Genomic DNA, 21,321 nt, shown 5'->3' with positions numbered 1-21,321 from the left:
GTCTGAAATTTCCTTAAAGGTATATCAACTAACCAAGTCGATCTTCTTCTTTGGAATTTCCAGAAGTATTCACTGCTGCCGTACTTGATCTTAGTGTTGAAGCAGTTCCTCCTGCAGAGGGACCTGAATGAAGTCTTCACAGGTGGAATCAGCTCGTACAGCCTGATTTTAATGGCCATCAGCTTTCTGCAGGTGCGTATGCGCTGTCCTTGAGAAGACGGTGGGAGGCAGGCTCTGAGGCTCTGACCAGTTGCTTCCTGAGTTATCCACAGGTCTGGCCTTCCCTTCCCAGTTCTGTTCTGATTTGAGGAGGAGATTTCTGGCTGTGGTACATCCCCTCAAGGTCAGCACTGCTTCCTGCCCCATGGCAGCTTGTTTCCTGGCTAACCCACTGTATGGGTACAGGGTGCTCTTCCAGATCCAAAGTCGAGTCATGTCAGTCCGAGCCCAGGAAAACACTCTCAGTCATCAGCATTAAGAAAGTGTTCATTCCTTTATTTAAAAAAAAAAAAAAAAAAAAAGTGTTTTCCATGGTACTCAAATGTGATTTATAATGAAAAAAAAATGTCAGAATCAAGTTCAGTACCAATATCTAAAGAAAAAATATCTGGGGAAAAAAATTTGAGAGCAAGTCTTCTAGCATTAATGAAACATCAATTTTTTGCCTTTTTAATACATGGTCCTTATTTTGTTGAGTAACGAACGTGATAGAAAATATAATAAAGCTCATGGATATGTCATAGGATTTATCTTTGATTTTTAATGCATGGCAGAGTCTTCATTAAAGCATTGATTGTTTCGCTTACAGTTTCTTGAGTGGGGGTTTCGTTCTTTTTTTAAATTTTTTTTTTAGATGTTGACAGACCTTCATTTTATTCATTTATTTATATGCAGTGCTCAGAATTGAACCCAGTGCCTCATACTTGCTAGGCAAGTGCTCTACCACTGCCTACAACCCAGCTGGGGTTTCATTCTCGACCTGTTCTTGCCTGTGTCTTAGTCACACTGCTGTGCCCCCATAGCCACACGTTTTACATGTGTGATTGTGTGCAGTGAGGACTGTCTGCCTGGGGTTGGTGTCTCCCATTGCCGCTGACCAGTGGAGAGCAGGACTGACTGTAGTGTTACTGCCTGTGGCCCCTGTAGCTTCCAGCATATCCACAGAGGCTGGGTGGAGACAGTCCCACTGTTGCCTGCACATACAACTAGTCTGGCTGTCCTTGTAATGTGGCCCTCAGCCGTCCCTCCCTAGTGCTTGGACACGTTGAGCTGAACTCAGCCTTCTGTTCTGTCTCTGGTTTTGATTGGGGCTGGTTCAGTGGCCATGTTGTAATGACAGCCTAGACTTGCACTGTGTGTTGTGTGGGGCCTGTCAGGCCTCCTGTTACAGCTTTGTGGCCCTCTTCCCTTCACCCAGTGCCTTGCCTGTGCCCCTAGCCTGGCCTGCCTCAGGGCAGGGCCATGTAGCACCCATGATCATTTTCCAGCTGATGGGCATGGTGTCTAAACCCTGTGCCAGGCTGGCTCTCAGATATTGGACTTCACTAACAGGAGGGACTAAGGGTGGGGCAGAAGTGAGACAACTTGGCTTGCACCGTGGAAATAAGCAGATCTTCAGAAGCTACAGCCATTCAGATTCTTGTTTTCACCTCATGGAGCTCTGAGCCTCAGGTGTTTTCATCCCCTCCTCTGCCACAACTTTCTCTTGGAGGTAACCTAACCATTGTTGGTAGGACGGTGCTGCCCAGCAGAGTTTTCTGTTCGGATGATAGTGCTCTGTATCCGCACAGCCCACACAGGAAGGCCACAGGCCTGACTCCTAAGTGCTTAGAGTGTGGCTGGACTTTTCATCAGCGTCTAAATTCATTCAGATAGCAGTAGCTGCATGTAGGCAATGCAGGCCGGGGCAGCTGAGAACTCTGGATCTGTTAAATTGGTGTACTCAGGAGTTGCCAGCCGACAGTAGCTTAGGGACAGATCAGCTTGAAGACAGGGTGGGGCAACACCAGCACTGGCTCTCTTCTGCATGACAATCAGGGTGTGAGTATGGCATGAATATTATGATACAATACTCCTTACCTATGCACAGCTTAAATCCATCATTGTACCTTCTAGTTTTATGTGATATGGTACTGTTCTGTCTAATACTGCCACCTAATGGTCCTCTTTCAGAATGATGACATTAAGATGACTGGAATCTATCAAGGTACATCCACCATCTAGATGACTAAATTATGCAGAATGTGGTCAATGTTTTTATCGATATTTGGCAACTTGGGGCCAATCAGATGTCTGTGTTTATAGGATGTTGCTTGCATGGATTACCAATTTCGAAACTTCAAAGTAATAAAATGTTCATAGCAGGGTATCTGATCTTTTTTCAACGTCCTATATTGACAGTTGGTCCCGGTTGTGTTCAGGCTCTGGGTGTCTCCTCCCTGGCTGATGTGTGAGCGAGTGCCCTGGAGTGGGGTTCCCTGCAGAGGCTGCTAGGCAGCCTGCTCCATCATCTGCCACCTGTTTTCCAGCCCTGCTTGAATCCACACAAATTGTGGCTGCCTTGCTTTTACAGTTGCATCCAAGAATTGATGCCCGGAGAGCTGATGAAAACCTTGGAATGCTTCTCGTAGAATTTTTTGAACTCTACGGAAGAAATTTTAATTACTTGAAAACTGGTATTAGAATAAAAGAAGGAGGTGCCTATATCGCCAAAGAAGAGATCATGAAAGCCATGACCAGCGGGTACAGACCATCGATGCTATGTATCGAGGACCCCCTGCTGCCTGGTAAGAGCACCTTGCTCCACACAGCAGGGGGCCAGGAGGCCTCGTGGGTGCCCTGGCAAGTGGGGGTGACAAGTTGGGCCCTGAGAGCCCAGGGTAGGTAGTCTGCTCTGGATGCAGGTTCCTCCCGCTATCAACATAGTTAATAGTCACACTTTGAGGATTCCTTTAATTCTTATGATTAGCTTCCTGTCTTCTAAACTTCTTACATTCTGTAATCAGCCAGAATTAAGAAAAAGTTTTTTTTGTTTTTTGTTTTAGATTACAAAGGCATTACATATTCACCACAAGCCATTCACTTCACAGGGGTAATCTACTAGAAAAGCAGAGTTTTCTTTGACCTCCTCCCCTGTAGATGTCCATTTCTCCAGTTTTCCCTGTGTGAAGAGCAGTATTCACCATTACGAGTTCAGTGGTAGATTCCATAACAACAAGACTGCACTTGGCTTTGGACTTGACAGGCCGGGACCCCACTCTGCCTATAGGTCATGATCCAGTTTAGGGATGGCCATGTGGAAGACCTCGGGCTGGGCCTCTGCCCCTCCCAGCCTTGGTCCCCTTGGTGTGTTGAGGGTGCTTATTGTCTCCATTCCTTTGGCAATAGTTTTTTTAATCTTTGCCAACCTGACAAAATCATGTGATGTAAATTTTTATTTAATTTACATTTCTTTAATGAGAGTGGGTTTGATACATTGTTATTTGTTAATTCCACAAACGTTTTTTGAAACGGTGTTCTTATTGAATCAGTGCCCACAGGTGACAGAAAGGGTGGTGGAGACACCAGCTGCAGGCACACCGCCCCTTTGTGCTCCTTTCCTATGCTCGCTCGCTCTCTCCTTTTGCTGGGCTGTCTTCTCACTGGCTGTGTGTGCTAGGGAGACCTTTCTGTCCCACATACCACACTTCCCTCCAGTTTGTTGTTCCTCTGTATTGGCTGTTTTTATTGTTCTGCTCCTGTACAGTTGTTGTTTTAACATCTTCGGATTTAGTGATTATTTTAATTTTGTTTTATGGTTTCTAGGATGTGAGATTTATTTCCTAAAAATCATTTGAAAGAAAATACACTATTGCCTTTGGTTGTGATTTTGGAGTGTGTGGCTTGTACTATGCTCTGGAGAACTGATTTTCTTAGTGGCATGGTGACAATGGTGGCTGTGTCTGTTGGATCTGTCACTGGAGACTCCATTGTCTTCAAGTGTCCACTTAAATTGTACAGGAAAAACACAAACCTGCATTATCACTAGGTTAATTTAAATTTAGAAAAGGTAAAATTTTAATACTTGGAACACATCTCCTTAAAAGTCCATACTTGGCCTGGGCTGCAAAGAGGATGGTTCTGAGGTTGAACCGCTTTCCCTGTGAACGTGGAGCGCCTTGCAGCTGGTTTCAGTGGTGGCCTTGTTTGAGTTAGCTATTTGCCCTCTTTCCAACACCTGAGGATTCATATCTGGAATGTTCTGTCCTAAGGATTTGCTTCCTTCACGTTCCACTACCCTTAACTGAATCCCAAGGTCCTCGGGGTGAACTGCCCATCATGTGCACAGCTGGAGCCATCGATCACAGCAGGTCCGCGCAGCTGGTCTGTTTCAGTGGCCTTTGGCTTCTTTGTGTATTTACCACCTGGGAAATGAGCACACTTTTTAGGAACTGTCACACCTCCTGAGGCTGAAGCCTACCTCCCTGTTGGTGGTAGACTGCAACCACACGGACGCTGATTCATGCTGGGCCCTGGGCACTTGGCTGCTGAGAGCCACACTCTGAGATTGACGGGCATCCACAGATCTGGTTTCCAGGAGTGCTGTTGTTAGCCCAACTCCACTTTGATGGTAGAGGCTGGAAGTGTTTTGGTGGCTTGGGCCTGACTTTGAATAACACTATGAGAAGCTCAGAGACATTTCTGGAAACTGGCTCAAGTCTGTGGTGAGTTTGACGTTTACCTTTGTTTTACAGGAAATGATGTTGGCCGGAGCTCCTACGGGGCTATGCAGGTGAAACAGGTGTTTGACTACGCCTACATTGTGCTCAGTCATGCTGTGTCACCGCTCGCCAGGTCCTATCCCAACAGGGACTCCGAAAGGTAGCTGATGTCCTGTGTTTGTGTCCCTCAGCTCCTACAGGATAGCAGCTATGCCCTTCCTGTGTCCTGTACTTCTGTGACCTTTATTAGTGGACGCACACTCCTGTTTAGTTGAACTTGCCCATGTTTGTGAAGGGAGACCTTTGCAGGAACTCAGGGCGGCTGTCGATTTGCCTGTGGATAATGTTTGGGGAATTGATGTTTATTGGGGTATACTGTTTTGGGAGGTGATAGTGGGCTTTTAAAGCTTTGGACTGGTGCCTCCCCTCCGGGCAGTCCTTAGGTGAGCACATGCGTTTCTAAGTGAAGGTATCTGAACACTTGCCTCAGTTGCCTTCCGCATGTCTGGATGTCCCTTGTGCTACATTGTGGAACACTTTTGCCACGTACACTTTATTGGCAGCCAGAAATATTCTTTCTGATGCTGGTTTATGCTGCCATGGTGGAGGGAGGAAAATGAGTGGTCATAGAAAGGAGGAAGAATGTGGTTCTCGAGCCTAGTAGCTCACAGCATCCTTACTTCCATTCCTGGGGAAGTAAGTAGATGGACTTGGAGGCCTGTCCCAGGAGCATCTCCCTGCCCTGGTGGTGATAGAGACCATGGAGTTACATGTACTTGGGTCAGTCCTGGGCCCAGTGACAGGCACTCAGTGTCTCTTGGCACTGTCCCTCCACTGACAGTGCCCCAGCACAAATGGAAGTGTTAGATGTGTGTTGCCCTGTGGGTGGGAAGCAGCTCCCCTGGGTTGGAGCAGTTGTCTTACTTAGCAGATGAAGGGTCAAGGATGTCACCTGTGTGGACCCACTTTTCTGCACTGTGGTCTTAGTGCATTTGAGCTACTCTGGCAGTCTTCATGCTTCTGGAAGTCACCTTTGCTCTTCCCCACCATCTCTGCTTTACTGAGATGGCACACTGTTCTTGAGATGAAGAAGCTCCTCAAGGGGCCATGGCTGCCTGTTGTACCATGTTGATGTCCACCTTGTCCCTTACAGTACTCTAGGAAGAATCATCAAAGTGACTCAGGAAGTGATCGACTACCGGAGGTGGATCAAGGAGAAGTGGGGCAGCAGAGTCCACGCAGCACCAGATCTTGGTGAGAAGCGATTCCATGTGCTCGTGCACAAGTACTTCTTTGTTTCTTTGTGGTCAGTTCTTTGGACTAAGAAAATAGCTAGGTCTTTTTCTGTAGTCATTAATACGCTCTAGACAACACTCCCCAGTAGAAATACGGTGTGTGCCACATGTAGAATTGAAAACTTTTAATGGCTGCATTAAAAATATAAAAAGAAACAGATGAAATTAATTTCAATAATTTTATTCAACTTATCTTAAAATATTAACATTTCAATGTAATCAAAATAAAATTATTGAATTATTATATAGCGTTTTTTACATTAACTCTTTGAAATACAGCATTATTTATACTTATAGCACATCCTAGTTCAGGGCTAAATATCACCATTGTGTATATCTAGAAGAAATTAATTTAAAAAATAACTTTGGGTGAATGGCAGAAAGATGAGGGAAGGGGGCAGAGGTGGGGGAGGGGACTGAATCAGAACAAGGTTTTAGTCCATGCTTTTATAATTATATCAAAATGGAGTCTACCGTCGTGTATAAACAGAAAGAACCAATAGAAATAAAATTTTCATGATGACATGAAAAAAACAAACCCTTCATAACAGTTTTAAAAAAAGAGAAATAACTTGATCTGTATTTAGAATTCAGAAAAGCTGCAGTTGGAGATGATTTATTTACATTATTACAAACATTTTAATGTTTTCTAGTAATTCATCAAATATAGTTAAGATTAGAGAAAAGGGAAATTGCATGGAAATGGAAGGAGACCCTCATTGTTATACAAAATTACATATAAGAGGTTGTGAGGGGAATGGGGAAAAAAAACAAGGAGAGAAATGAATTATAGTAGATGGGGTAGAGAGAGAAGATGGGAGGGGAGGGGAGGGGGGATAGTAGAGGATAGGAAAGGTAGCAGAATACAACAGTTACTAATATGGCATTATATTAAAATGTGGATGTGTAACCGATGTGATTCTGCAATCTGTATTTGGGGTAAAAATGGGAGTTCATAACCCACTTGAATCTAATGTATGAAATATGATATGTCAAGAGCTTTGTAATGTTTTGAACAACCAATAAAAAAAAAAAAAAGGTTAGATTCATGAAAACGTGGAATGGACTCTGTCAGTCACACTGGCAGCTCTCCTGGGCTTGCCGGCACCAGGGCCTGATGCTGCCCTTTGGGACGGTGTGCATCTGCTCTTCTCATAACCTGTTTTTGTGCCCTGTGACAGACAACAGGATCAAGATAAAGGAGCGAGTCACTACGTGCAACGGGGAGCAGACGCAGAGCCGAGAGCCCGGGTCACCCTATAGCCAGCGCCTGACTTTGTCCCTGTCTAGTCCCCAGCTCCTCTCTTCAGGCTCCTCTGCTTCCTCTGTGTCTTCACTTTCTGGAAGTGACATAGTGAGTATGACCTTGCCCTCCACCACCTCCTGATATGTCTGCTGGATGGTTTGTGTTCTTGGTAGGCACCTGCCCTAGCGAGTCCAAAACCCATTCCTCAGTTTTAGGAATTTTTGGTTTTTCTGTGTGCGCATGCACACCCTGAGTCTCTATCCCCCTGTGTATGTGTGTGGGCATGTGTGTGCTTGCATATGTGTGCACCCTGAATCTGCATCTCCCTGTGTGTGTGTGTGTGTGTGTGTGCGCGCATGCACGCACCCTAGGTCTGCATCTCCTTGTGCGTGTGTGTATGTATGTGTGCACCTGAGTCTGCATCCCCTTGTGTGTGTGTGTATGTGCACCCTGAGTCTGCATCCCCCTGTGTGCGTGAATGTATATGTGTGTGCGCACCCAGAGTCTGCATCTCCTTGTGCGTGTGTGTATGTGTGTGTGCACCCTGAGTCTGCATCCCTCTTTGTGTGTGTATGCACCCTGAGTCTGCGTCCCCTTGAGAACCTGGGGTCCTGGTCACTCATGTGACCTCTTGGTCAAGAGCCGTGATACTGTTCCAGTCAAGTCAGTGGACTTTCTTAAACAGTTTTTAAAAAGCCTGTATAGAAATGAAAATAGTAGGAACCCAGCTGTGTCCTCTGTGTTTCACGAGGCCTCTCTAGTCCTGAGAGCCCCAGAGGGCAGTCTGGCCTACTGCATTCTCCTGTTGTTCAGAGCAGGGCTTACTTATTCCCAGAGCAGACCCTGTGTCCCACCTATACCAGGCAGTGCTCCTCCGTGAGCAGCAATCCTTGTTTTTTTGTGTTGGACTCCAGGACTCCGACACACCACCATGTACCACACCCAGCGTTTACCAGTTCAGCCTGCAGGCGCCAGCAGCTCTGATGGCCAGCCTACCCGCTGCCTTGCCAGTGCCCAGTGGCAAGCCTCAGTCCACTCCCTCCAGAGCACTGATCATGACAACCAACAGTCAGGTATGGCTTTACTTCCAGGATGGAGCCCAGCTGTGAAGGGCACTAGAGGAGATATGAGACGCTTTTGAATTAGGAGAAGAGCTTTCTCAGATTTCAATTTGGTCAGCATTTTTATCTTTTCATAGAAATTCTCTCATTGTATCTCTGTCCCATTATACATAAATTGAATGTGTACAAACCAACACACTGATTTCCTTAGAAGGAAAGGCAGGCCAGTTTCGGAAAAGACGTTGGTGTGTGCAGATGTGCTTCTTGGAGTAGTTTGGCTCTACAGGGACCTATTCTCACAGGAGGAACTCCTAGGCCCCCAGCCACTCAAAAGCCCAGCTCCATGATCTCACCTGTTACTGAGTGTGACACGCCTTGCTCAAGATGTGTCACATAGCCTGCCATCCTTCACTGATCCAGCGTACAGGACCGCAGCATGTGCCTAAGCTATCAAAGGGAATTCTGCCCCGGATGTTCAGTTGCCTTTTCCTGGTCATGACATTGGCCCTGGCATCTGACCTTCTTGTGTCAAAAGGCATTTGTTCAGCTCTTCAGGGCTCTGAGAGCCCCTGGCAGCCACTGAGCTTCAGCCTCATGCTGCTGTTGCTGCTTGGTCCTCATATGGCCTATGTTGTCTAACAGAACGTCAGACGGTGGTCCAGTTTGCCACTTATCCATCTGTCCCAGGCCAGTAGAGAGAGGCCGAGTTTTCAGCTTGTTGCAGTGTCCACACAGGCTGAGGCCTCCCTCCTTCCAGTGTTGTCTTGAGGCACTTGTATGCGTTGTCTGTCCTGTGCAGCTCAAAAAACCAGGGTGTCCGAATCTGGGGACTAAGCCAGATGACGTTAGAGCTGGGCGCAGTGGCTCACGCCTGTAATCCCAGCAACTTGGGAGGTCGAGGCAAGAGGATTGAGAGTTCAAAACAGCCTCAGCAACTTGGCAGAGACCTTGTCTCAAAATAAAAAAGGGCCATGGATGTTGCTCAGAGGTTAAAGCTGCTTGGTTCAAGCCTTGGTAACAAAAAGGAAAAAGAAAAAAGATGCTGGAGTTGGTGCACATTAAGTTGTCAGAGAGACCCCTGGGGATGGTGCTTGCTGTCCTGGTGACCCATTTCCCCAGGGGGTGAAGCCCCTGCAGAGGAGAGAACGTGGGTCTATTGTAGGGCCATGCCAGAAGCCAGACTCCGGGTGAGAGTCCCCTGTCTGTGCTTACAGTGAGGAGTAGCCAGTGTCATGGGGGTGGCTGCTGGCTTGTGGCTGCTGGTCCCCTGCACTGGAGGCTGCCTGCGTCTGTGATGCCTGACGATTAGGTGGTGGCAGTTGGGGAGTTCTCCCCACCAGCATGCCTCTGAGGTGGAGGGGCAAGGGCCATGTAGAGTAGTCCAGAGCTGGGGAGGGGCCAAGGCAGGGACTGTTTTGCCCACTATTGTCCTGTCCTGTGTTCAGCCAGATTGGAGCAGGGGATTTACCAGGGATCTGAGTGGCAGTTTTCTGAGGACTAATATTTTTGAATCTTGGTTTGGTCTTCAATGAGTTTTAAAACTTAAGAGTTATATTATTGGGCATACTTCATATTGTTGCTATTTCAGAATGTAAGATCTTTCTAATTCAAAGGAAATGCTGACAGCTTATAACAAGACACAGCTGCTCTGTTGAGCCTGGGTGGCAGCTGTTGCCTTTGCTGTGGTACTGGGACTTGGTGCTTCCACTTGTACATGGGGATGTTTCTGTTTTGTTCCTAGACCAGGTTCACTATCCCTCCGCCGACCCTTGGGGTTGCTCCTGTTCCTTGCAGACAGGCAGGTGTTGAAGGAACTGTGTCCTTGAAAGCCGTCCACCACGTGTCTTCCCCAGCCATTCCCTCGGCGTCCCCCAACCCACTGTCGAGTCCTCACCTGTATCACAAGGTACGTGCCACACAGGGCCCACATGCCCATGGCCTATGACGCCTACATGCTGCGTCTGCTCTGAGAGGCTAGTGCGTGCATCCTCTCTTAAGAGAATCCCAGGGAGATTGTTTTAAAAGGGAATTTGTTTGCTGTCATTCAGTTTCACGTTTGCTTTCTTTTCTAAACAAAACTTTAAAAATATTATTTTAAAATGTAATATAGTGTAATTATTCACCCAAAGCATCCTTCTTTTGTTGAATTGATTAGTATAAAACAGAAACTTGAAGAAGGCAAGTTCAAAATGAAGACTGTTTTCCCACTTACTTTTAAAGTTCATTTTATTGCTAAATATTTTGGTTTTCAAGAAACAAAAGACAAAGTTAAGAACCACTGTTGCCACACCTCTGCACAGTACTGTTTTAATCTTGTAGTTTAATGTTCCCTGTCCCCATTGGAGGTCATTAGGGGTAGTTGGATGGCCCAGCCTTGTTGGGTGTGCTCAGCTCACTTGGTCTCCATGGGCCAGAATGCTTCTTGCACACCCCTGGCCGCTCGCCTGTCAGGCCCAAGGAATTGGAAGCGTGCACTGAGAAAACTGGTCTTCTTTGTTCTTGTGCCCTTGATGCGCCTGAGTATTGGAAGACAACCTTCCAGGGACCCCTGCAGGGTCTGAGGCCTTCCCCTGGACGCTGGTGATGCTTGGTGCCTTTGCTAGTCCTCATGCCTCTTCCTCGGTCCCTCTTAGCTCATCTAATGATGTTTTGCTGGTAAATTCTTTATTCTTGGGTGCTAGTTCTTTGGCCCTGTGCCATTCATTCCTGGTTATTAGTTTTCTTTGAGTAATTCAGTAACGAGCACTCCTTGGCTGTGTCCACCCCATTGCAGCGGGCCTTTTTCCCCTCATGGCTGTGTGACCTGTCAGACGAGGGAAAGCAGCTTTGTCACTCCCGTGTGTGTTGGCTTTCCTTCTTTCCCAAGGAACAACTGTTCGTTTTGCTCAGAGTTGTCCTGAGACCAGCTCCGTGAGCCGTGTAGTGCAGGGAATGTGCCTTGGAAGGCCCTGGATGTGCATGTACTAGTGAGCAGGCCTGAGGGCGGGGGCGTGCCAGCTTGGTGGGTGATGCCAGGTGGCAGACAGGGAAGACGTGGCCAAGACCTTGCTCCTGTGTGCAGATCAGCTGGAAGTGAGAGTCTGATGAATTTGTGTAGTTGGACATGGGCCCTCCATACTTCCCTCAGCTCAGTGGGAATAAAGCTGTTTTTCTCTTCAAGGTGTGAGAGTGCAGGTGTCTGTCACTCCTGCCTGGGTGATGTCACCTCAGTGTTTCCATGTGGGCAGCATGGCAAGGTGCTGCATTAGGCATTGCATATTCTCCCTTTCTACTTGGTGACTTCCTGCCACTGGAGATGGAGGGTGCTCGTGGGCGCTCGAGTGTGCTGCCTGAGGACTGGGCCTCGCAGGGCTCCACTGGGAGGGTCTCAGTGGGCCTGTGTGTGTGCTGTGCTCCCACACTGCTCTCCTCTTTTTCCCTCCAGCAGCACAACGGAATGAAACTGTCCATGAAAGGCTCCCACAGCCATGCCCAAAGTGGTGGCTACAGCTCTGTGGGCAGCGGAGGCGTGCGGCCCCCCGTGGGCAACCGGGGACACCACCAGTATAACCGCACAGGCTGGAGGAGGAAAAAGCATGCGCACACCAGGGACAGCCTGCCCGTGAGTCTCAGCAGATAATGGCTCCTGGCTGTGCGCCCATCCCCAGACTGCCCAGTGGCCTCAGCCCCACGGGGAGCCGGGACCAACATCCAGCTCCTGCGACGTGGCTGTCCAGCACCCGGCTGATCACTCTGCATGTCTTTGTGTGGTGGTCGCCCCCATTTTAAAGAACAGCCCCTGTGGCGCCCGCGGAGCCTCACCAGAAAGGGGCGCACCGCGCCTTCCAGGAGCCCCCGCTCAGCCCAGCAGCCCCGGCTCAGGACCGCCGGGACGTGGGCCACTCTGAGTCGTGTCTGCAGTAGCCGCGTTGGTCCTTTGCGGGTGGGGTTTTCGTTTCCTGTCGTCAGCCGAGAGCTGCCGTTCCGTCTTCCCCAGCGTTCAGGGCTGGAGGCCGTGTTTTACTGCCCTCAAGTTTTGTTTGAAACTTCAGAACTGTTTTTCTATGTAAATATTGAAAACTTATGATTTGTGCAATAACTCAAATATTTTTTATTTAATTTCATATTTTCACATAAGTTATATTTAAGGGAAGAGGGAATTTTTTTAAACAAGCTTAGATCCTTTCCCAAGTTACATTTTCTAAGTTGGGTTCATCGTGTTGGCTGGTTGTCTGATGAGCATCATTACGAACACCACAGAAGGTTTGGAGTTTTACTTTTACGTCTTTCTCTTGGTCAGGTGCAGGGGAAACCGCCTCTGACCAGCACCCCAGGGGCCCTTCCTCGAGGCCCCAGGTGCTGCCTGCTCTGACCAGGAGTTCTAACATTTTTGCTTTTGGTTCTTTTAAACTAGACAACAAACCCAGCATTTAAAGTGCCAGAAGTATAACTTTCTAAGGAGAGAAAAGGTTGTCACATTATAAAATCTTAGATGTGAACGTGGGAAGCGTCAGTCAGTTTTAGTGGCATGGCCTGTAATGGTGGGTTGGTGGATATCATTACAGACAATGGCACCCAGTTTTAGGAATGTGGAGAAAGGAATTCCGTTGATTCCGTGGAGGAATCTGCATAGCAGTATGCATTCGTTCTGTTAAGAGCAAATACCTGAGAAGCACCTGCGCTGCCAGCGCGCCAGGGGAGCACCTAACGTATCACAGGAGAGCACAGCCAGGGTGGCCGGGCGGCTGGGGCCGCTGTCAGAAGCATACAGGTATACTATGCAAGTGTATTCTGCCACAACCACTGTCTTTGTTACCTTTTTTTTGAACAAGATTATATCCATTCTGCCTAACCCTGAGTTTTGGGAGCACCACAGTTGTCCTGGGAGTTGGTTTGTGTCCTGTAGGTCCTCTGACTTCCTGTTTTTAAAATGGGTTCTGGCCCTGCTCAATAAACACTAAGGTAGGTTGGTCTTTGAAGCCCACTAGTGGAGAGTGTCGAGGAAAGAAGCTAACGGCCATGACATCTGATCGATGCCTGGTGGTGGGGAGTTCTAGACTGATGTCTGACCGCAGTGGACACCCGACGAGGACCAGCTCCACGGGTCAGGGTCTGCCTCTGAAGCAGCCTGGCCCTGTCGTCAGTGCTGCCGCCTGCTGCCGCAGTGTCCGGGAAGCCTTCCAGAGCAGCAGCTCGTGATCTGCAGCTCGTGACGATCGGAATCACCCAGAATATTTAAAAATATTTAAATTGTGAACTATCGATAGAGAATATTTATAAACACTGATCTATAGGCCTGTACTAATCTCTACGCGTTAGCAATACTGACTGTAAACCTACATTAAGGAAACCATTGTGGGGACAGTGAGTGTCCCGTAGGTGCGTGTTTTAAAGCTCCATTCGGAGACACAGGTACCATGTCCGTTCCCGTCATGGTGAACCAAATGAATTGGTCTGGCTGCCACTGTGGTCACGTGCTGCAGGTTAACAAAAAGATATCATGTTTTGATTTTCTTTTGTGTGTGGACAACAATGTGGAAGCTAAAATTGACATATTTTTATGTAAAGTTTTTCTATTCTTTGATTTTTAATAAACTTTGGAAACCAGTTTTGTGTGTTAGTAGATGCATGGGTGAGGTGGTGATATGTTAGCTCATGACCTGGTCTAAGCAGGATTATCCAGCCTGGAAAGAGGTGACTGGGCTTATTTTATCATTGGCACATTGAGGCCTTGGGTTCCAGCCTTCTGTGCGAGTCCAGAGTGAGAGAAAAGTAACAGAAGCTCGCTCTGTGCCAACATGCTAAGGGGGTTCCCAGTGGCCGTATTTGTAGTTCTGACAAGCAGATGGTGTCCACAGTGCAGTGCCCCAGGGTTCCAGCCACCCAGCAGTCACAGTGGAGCTACTGTCCCTTGGGTGTGACTCTTAGGATGTTTCCTAGGGTGCTTACGGCCAGCAGTGGCAGAACTCTGCCCAGGTTGTCTGGCCCCTGCAGTGTGTGCTCTGAGACCACTAGCCTCAGCGCCCTGGCTTGGCACAGGCGGACATTGGGGTAAAAATCACCCTCCTCAAGGGGTTCACAAGGGCTCACAGCAGGTGCTGCCAGGCGAAGACAGCCCCACCCCTGCAGCACGCCGTTCTAATGAGTGTGTGGAGGCAGAAGTACCTGGTGGTGCTGGTTAGGAAAGCACAGGAGCGGGAGGGCCAGTGTGGGTCTGGGAAAGCTCTCGGGCAGTGAGGCCTCCAGCACTGGCCTGGACAACAGAGGGAGCCAGCCCCTTGCAGACGCAGCAATGGCTGTGCCAGCAGAGGCTGGTAGCAGATGAGCCGGGTCATGGGGGCCACTGGAGGTTGGGTGCTGTAGGACGATGCTACAGCAGGTAAGACCTGGCTGCAGGTGTTCTGAGTGGAGATGGAGCGGAAGACCATCTGATGGGCTGGTGGGGGAGAGGGGACTTGCCTTGTCCTGCCCCTGGGTCTCACTGAGGGGCCTGCCTGCAGGACAGCTTGAGGGAGCCAGAAGGAGCCAGAGAGTAGGGACTCCAGTCGCCTACGGGGGAGGTTGACTGTGCTCTCTTGGGAAGCTGGGGGCACAGACGTGTTGTGCCAGGGGCTTCTGAGGGATGGAGGGGTCCTATCCAAGCAGGGCCTGTGCACCCCTGTCCATACCTGGTGGGCATCAGGCACACTGGAGGCTGCTCCCACCGGCCAGTGGTTTGCAGGGTGGCCGTGCCTCCTTTTGATCACTGGCAAGGTCCCCTCATCTCGAGAACCTATTAGCTCTCCATCCGATCCACATTCCAGGATTCCTCCTGAGTTGTCACAGGATGGCGAGTGGCAAGCTGTGTCCCTGTGCTTGATGTCACAGGATGGAGAGTGGCAAGTTGTGTCCCCGTGCCTGATGTCACAGGATGGAGAGTGGCAAGCTATGTCCCCATGCCAGATGTCACAGGATGGAGAGTGGCAAGTTGTGTCCCCGTGCCTGATGTCACAGGATGACGAGTGCCTTGTGTCCCCATGCCTGACGATGCAAGATGGAGAGTGGCAAGTTGTGTCCCCGTGCCTGATGTCACAGGATGGTGTCCCTGTTCCCGATGTCACAGGATAGCAAGTGGCAAGCTGTTCCCCGTGCCCAATGTCACAGGATGGCGAGTGGCAAGCTGTGTCCCTGTGCCCGGTGTCACAGAATGGAGAGTGGCAAGCTGTGTCCCTGTGCCTGATGTCACAGGATGGTGAGTGGCAAGTTATGTCTCCGTGCCTGACGCCTAGTGGTACCAATGAGTGGAGGCGCCCAACCCACAGATGCATGCCACATGGTGACATCTGTGATCCACACGCACCTGTCGCCATAATGCATGGCTTTAATCCCCCCCCCCCCATGGTGTAACCAAGATGTCTAGGGCCACATGTGGCTCACCCGTGTGCTATACCACTGTGAGGTGCTTGCCTGCTCACAGGCTTCGATGACAAAGGGTGCTGGTTTAGAAGAGGCCACGCCAACATTGAACAGACATCCTGGACACCCCACACTGAGGGCTGTCCTCATTGCCTGAGAACTGCTCAAGGTGTTTTATTTACTGTCTCCAAGGCCTGTGGGGAGGTGTTGGGTCCTGCCAGCCCTGGGCATGAGGGGTGAGCACATGGTAGCCTCGTTCACCTTTAACTCCAGCACATGACTCAGTCTTAGAAAAGGACAGTCCATGACATTAGATGCATGAGGATGAATCTCAAGTGATGTCAAGAAACCAGACTTAGAGGGAAAGGGGCTGTGCACGAGTCACCCGGAGTCTGAACCTGTCTTAGGGGCCCTGTGCCATGGAGTACCACCACTCAGGGTCCTCCAAGGCTGTACCCTTGCAGCAAGTGTGGACCCTCCTCTGAGATGAAATGATGATGCTTAGGACTGTAACCAGGTGAGAGTTAATTATTAGCATTTTTGGTAAGAAGTGTGTTACTTGATGCAGATTTCTAGGATCGCAGCCTGTGTTTCAGGTCCCAAGTGGGTTGTGGCGCAGATGGTGGAGGCCAATTCCCATCTCAGGAGACTGCAACTCCTGCCCCATAACCCAGAGCAGGCTAGAGTTCCCGAGTCTGCTCTGTCCTCGGTGAGAAGCAGCAGCCAGGCCGTGTGCAGAGCGGAGCCACACGGGGCTGTTGGTCACACAATGTGGCACCCCTCCTCTTTCTCTGATGGCAGCTGTGTCTTCCGCTGGGAGCTGGTCGACGTTATTATTGAGCCCCAACAAATTCCACACGTGGCCTGTGTCCGTGCTTTGCTGTCCATCCGTGGTGCTGCCTGGCGACACCGTGTTCTCTTCAGCTTGGTGAGAGTGTTGAAGTGTCTGTGATAAAACTACTCAGGCTCACAAAGTGTTGGAGATTTCCTGCTGGGCTTGGTTGTAATGGTGGTTTTTATAGGTACAAGATTCTGCCCTCTGAAAAAGTGGATTCTGGAGACGTTTGCTCTGACCGTTGAGCATGCTGCCTCCCGCTCTGGGTCGCTGCAGCTTGTCTGTGCTGCTCTCACTGGGTCGCTACGGTGCTGCCTCCTCCCTCGTCTCCTGGCTGACTGGCTGTGCACCTGCTTTAGGATACGTGGCCCACGGGGTGAAATTCCTCATCCCCTGTCTTTCCATAGTGTCCTTCTGGCAAAAGCTGCATGTGGACTCACTGACTCCCAGTGCCCTCAGCCCTGTGCCCAGCACAGGGAAAGCCGTAGAGTCCAGCGTAGGTGGCACAGGTGACTTGGCTGAAGCAGAGGGTTCCAGGGCCTCAGCCAGGATCATATGACATGTGTCAGAGGGAACCCTTCTGCCATGAGCAGCCCTTTCTCCTGTTCCTTTTCCCTTCCCTAATCTCCACTTGGTTGCAACTCTTGTCGCCTCCCCAGCTCTCCTTCCATGTCCCCTAGAGGGCCTCACCTCCCTGTCAGAGAGCTCTCCAGAGTGACCCCCTTCCTGCCTGCCTCCCTGACCAGCAGATCACACAATCACAGAGAGGCGCCTGCTTTCTAGGGACAGGGCCCCTTTGCAGGGGACCTGCTCATCCTTGTCCTTAAGCCCATCCAGGCGTCTCCTGTCCTGAAAGCGCTCTTCACCCTCTGGGGGCTCCTCCCCTCCCCTCACCCCTTCAGCCCACTCCTGCTGTCAGAGCCATGGGACTGCTGGGGGGGACTAAGCTGCCCCCTCAGAAGGGAGTGCGACGAGGAGCCGATTTCCCTGAGAGGCAAAGGGAATGTATTTTAATAAATGGCCGTGTGTTTTTCTTTTCCTTTCTTCTTGCATTCAAGTTTATAACGTTGCTCATTTCATATTTAAAATTCTTAGTCTGGGGCTTTGAGCAATTTCAAAGAAAAGTGGTATGGTTTAATTCTGTCATTTGACATTCCAGTACAGTGGTTTTCAAATTTATTCTAACACACCATAGTAGATGCTGCTGATTACTAGCCCAATATCTGTTTACTTTAATTACTTCCTAGGATTTCTAGATTTTGGAAAAATTATGTGCAAAAATCCAAGTTAAATTTGAATTTAAATAGATAAATGTTGACCACCTCTGAGGCAGGTCCATGACTGTGGCCTTCTGACCGTGGCCCATCTGGGATGACTTTGCCAGCTGATCATCATAGGCTGAGGATGAGCTGGAGCCACAGTGAGGCAGGTCATTATCAGTATTTCATCTCAGTCATTTCCATGTCTTAATCCCCGATGGGTTGGCCTTACTGCTGTGCTCCTGCACAGAGGGGAACTGGCATGGTGAGCCAGCTCCGGTGGGCACCGCTGTCCCCCTGGAATCCCTGAGTACCATCCGACTGGGGCTGCCTCCCCCTGCCAGGCTGACCTCTCTGCAGGCCTTCCTGAAGTTCTGGCTGCAGGAGCAGTCTCACCGTGAGAAGACAGGGGGCACTCTAGCCTCCGCATGCAGATTTTCTCCTCCACGCTCCTGCGGTGGTCCCCCGCCCAGGCTTCTTGTGGGCTGGGCTGGCATCTCACCTCCAGGCGGGTTGTTCCCTAAGGTAGGCTGGGCATTAAGCTAGTATTAAGGAGAAACCTATAGGCCGTATGGCCTAGGTGTATGGCCTAGGATGGGCTGTATGGCCTAGGTGTATGGCCTAGGATGGGCTGGTCTGAGTAGCTCTGTGGGCTCCGGGCTGTAGGGGTGGTTGTGGTCTCTAGTTGCCTGGTGCCTTGGGGAGACTTAGGTGGGAGGAATGCTGGCTTGGGGGACAGTCAGCTAAAGAGCTGGGCAGCTAGGTGCAGGCAAGGTGACTTTCAGGAGGAGGTAAGCACTGTGGCTGATGGTGGCCCAGTGATGGGTGATAAGGAAACCGCAGGCAGACAGGAGGAAGTCCTTTTACACAGGAGGGGGCTTTTCCTTGACATCAGGGAAGGGAGGTGACAGGGCATTTCCATAGGAGATGTTGTGTTCCCGGTCCCTGCGTTCTGGGAGTGTGTGTGGCCTGACCCTCATGAGAGCTGTGTGGTTCTCAGGCTTGTCATCCTGTTGGCTGGTTGGACAAGGTGCTGGGGGACACAGCTCCCCTTGGCATGGGGCCTCTGGGCACTTGGATGTTCAGCTCACGTGAGGCTCCTGAGGCAGGATGTGGTCCCTCAGATGCCTGTCTACTGGGGCAGTGAACTTCAGTGACCCTGGAATGCACCTGGGGGAGACTCCTGGATTTGCATGTCCTCCTTTCCCCCCTCCCTGTTTGATTGGTTCAAAGGAGGATATCCGAACCAGATGGAGAGAGAGAGAGAGAGAGGGGGAGAGGGAGAGCACACGTGAGCTGGTGTGAGCTTGTCTAAATTAAATGCAAACTTGCAGCACATCCTGAGTGGTGGCAGAGCCGCATCCTCTAGAGGTATTTTTTCCTACCTCACAGAAACTGCCTACAACTTAACAGCATCCACCAGAGACATTGACTTTTCTTGGCCCCAGTTGACAGGAAAGAGGAGCTGGCACGAGGCTGCACTTCCCGGAACTGCGCCTCAGACAGTGCCTGGGTGCCCTGGACCTACCTGGCCTGCACCTGCTTCCTTCCCCTAGTTTGCCCGACTTCTGCACACCCTCAGGAGCTTTGCAGGACCTTGTAGGTGGAAGGCTCTCAGTGCATCTGTGCAGGCAGGCGAGTACTCCAGGAGCCAGGACAGGGCTGGGTGCATACCGTGACCTGCACACAAAGCAAGGGACTTCCTGCGTGTCTTGAGTGGCCCTTCCCTTGGGTTAGAAAAATGCTCCCTACACATGGCGGGGTGGGTATGGGTCTGTTCTGCGGCCTCAGCACTGCTCAGCATGCATGTGCCTGTGAATGGAGCCCCTCGCCCCTCGGGCTACACACTTCAGGGAAAGAGCAGTCTTGCTTTGTCCTCTCCTGCTTGGTGGATGCTCCTGTGCTCCAGCAAGGTGGCTTTGGCATAGCAGGTCTGAGGGTTGCTTTCATCTGCAGTTGGGAGCCCCCTGGGGGGCTGGGCCTGACCGGGCCTGGAGGCAGGAGCCAGGTCCCCTTCCCCGCCATTCAGGGTGGAGCACTGGGCATTGACTTTCCGAGCACACTCTTGAAACCAAATTCTCAGCTGGTGTGGGCCCTCATATTTGAAGTTTGCTTTGGGATTTATTGAACTGTTTGGCTTAGGGGATTGTGTTGGGGGTCCCAAGACCACCCTGAATTTCACTGATTTTCTTAGGAGTCATAGGAATGGAGGTGTAGACATGTACTCATGGGCGTGGCTTATTGCAGCCAAAGGAAAACGCATGTGGGCGGAGTCAGGGGCACATGGGCGGAGTCAGGTGGAGTCATTCAGGACATGCTTAAATTCCTCTGGCAAGTGTGACAACTCACGTGAAGTGCTGTCACTAAGGGAAGGGCATAAGGGCTCCAGCGTCTCCGTGTGTTTATTGGGGCTGGTCACATCGGCCCCCAGGGACTGGGATGTACCCAGATTCCAGCCTCCTGGAAGGAGAGCGGGTTCAGTATGAGCCACACTGTCCCTATAGACAGTAAAGGCACAGAGAGCCACACTTCTTATCTGGGAGATTTGGGAGCCCAGCAGTCACGGCTCAGAGAAGAGCAGGGGTGGGGCCTCACCCCACGTGGGAGGGTGCTTGGTTGGGGACTGTGCTGTGGGGAATGGTCTCCACGTGGCAAGCCCTCTTGAGGTTCAGGTGTTCAGGTAGCACTTCCCGTGGAATCTAATTTTGGATCTTGCACTGACACAAGGCGGCGCTCAGCCGATGTTTGCTGAGGGAGTCAAGGAATGAAAGAAAGCATGGGCAGGGGGTGCTTCTAGAACCTTCCTTGGAGACTGCTTTATGCTAAGTGCTGCCTGGGAAGATTCCCACGACCCTTCAAAGCCCTGCTCTGGCAACCTGGCTGGATGGTGAGTTCCAGACGCATCCCTGAGGGGAGCTGGAGGGCCCGGCTTTCTTCCTGCTCCTCTTCCCCTGGCTGGATACACAGGTGTTGGTGAGTGTCTGCATGTGGAGAAGGGCCAAGTCTCAAAAAGCCACATGGCTGGGGTGTGTGTGCCATTGGCCTAGCTGGCCCCACTGTCTTTGGGGCTTGAAGGTGAAGGGAACTTCCCTCCTTGCCTGAGATCCTGTTCCTCCATTTGGAAAACTCTACTCTAGCCCCATGTCACCTCCTCAGAGAAGCTGGCCTGCCCCCAGCCCGACACTCCCAGCAAGTCAGTGACTTTAGGGGAACACTCACTGCCCCGCCCTCCTGGGGCAGCATCCTGGTCCAAAGACTTCTGGCAAAGCCTGGAGAGCGTGGTGATCCAATGGAGTGGCTCTTGGTGCTGCGTGCTCACTCTCGTGTGTGCACGTGTGGGTGTGTGTGCTTGCAGGCGTGTGTGTATGGTGTGCACCCACATGGGAAAGTCTGTGGTTGGACTCTGATCCAGAACCTGTAGGACGACCTCCCGAGGTGGGCCTGTTCATTTCGTCTTCTCACAGTTCTGTGTTGGCCTGAGACAGTTTTCAGGTAGACTTTGTTTGATGAGGACCAAGTGACCTGGAAAATGGCAGCAAAGCTTTTCATCT

The 21,321-nt window shown here is 50.4% G+C and overlaps 1 protein-coding gene across 2 annotated transcripts in view; it reads left to right on the top strand.

The window, feature by feature from the left end:
* Tent4a (terminal nucleotidyltransferase 4A) overlaps nucleotides 1–13,888 on the top strand; it is a 41,188-nt gene extending 27,300 nt beyond the window's left edge. The window contains exons 6-13 of one of the 2 annotated variants that reach the window (XM_046430367.2): nucleotides 64–192; nucleotides 2,573–2,786; nucleotides 4,734–4,860; nucleotides 5,854–5,954; nucleotides 7,177–7,349; nucleotides 8,156–8,314; nucleotides 10,044–10,208; nucleotides 11,730–13,888. In XM_046430367.2, coding sequence (XP_046286323.1) covers nucleotides 64–192; nucleotides 2,573–2,786; nucleotides 4,734–4,860; nucleotides 5,854–5,954; nucleotides 7,177–7,349; nucleotides 8,156–8,314; nucleotides 10,044–10,208; nucleotides 11,730–11,921 — 1,260 coding nt within the window. In that variant the 3' untranslated portion in view covers nucleotides 11,922–13,888. Of the gene's footprint in view, nucleotides 1–63; nucleotides 193–2,572; nucleotides 2,787–4,733; nucleotides 4,861–5,853; nucleotides 5,955–7,176; nucleotides 7,350–8,155; nucleotides 8,315–10,043; nucleotides 10,209–11,726 lie in introns of both variants that reach the window. The other variant, XM_046430366.2, reaches the window with a different exon arrangement.
* Nucleotides 13,889–21,321: the final 7,433 nt, after the last annotated feature.

The sequence above is a fragment of the Marmota monax genome, unplaced genomic scaffold (genome assembly GCF_021218885.2).
Source record: "Marmota monax isolate L192 unplaced genomic scaffold, Marmota_monax_Labrador192_F-V1.1 WCK01_AAM20220418_F8-fsc00082, whole genome shotgun sequence".
Taxonomy (NCBI): Eukaryota; Metazoa; Chordata; class Mammalia; order Rodentia; family Sciuridae; genus Marmota; species Marmota monax.
Note: the sequence above shows the minus strand (reverse complement) of the source record. Positions and strands in the feature narration are given on the sequence as shown.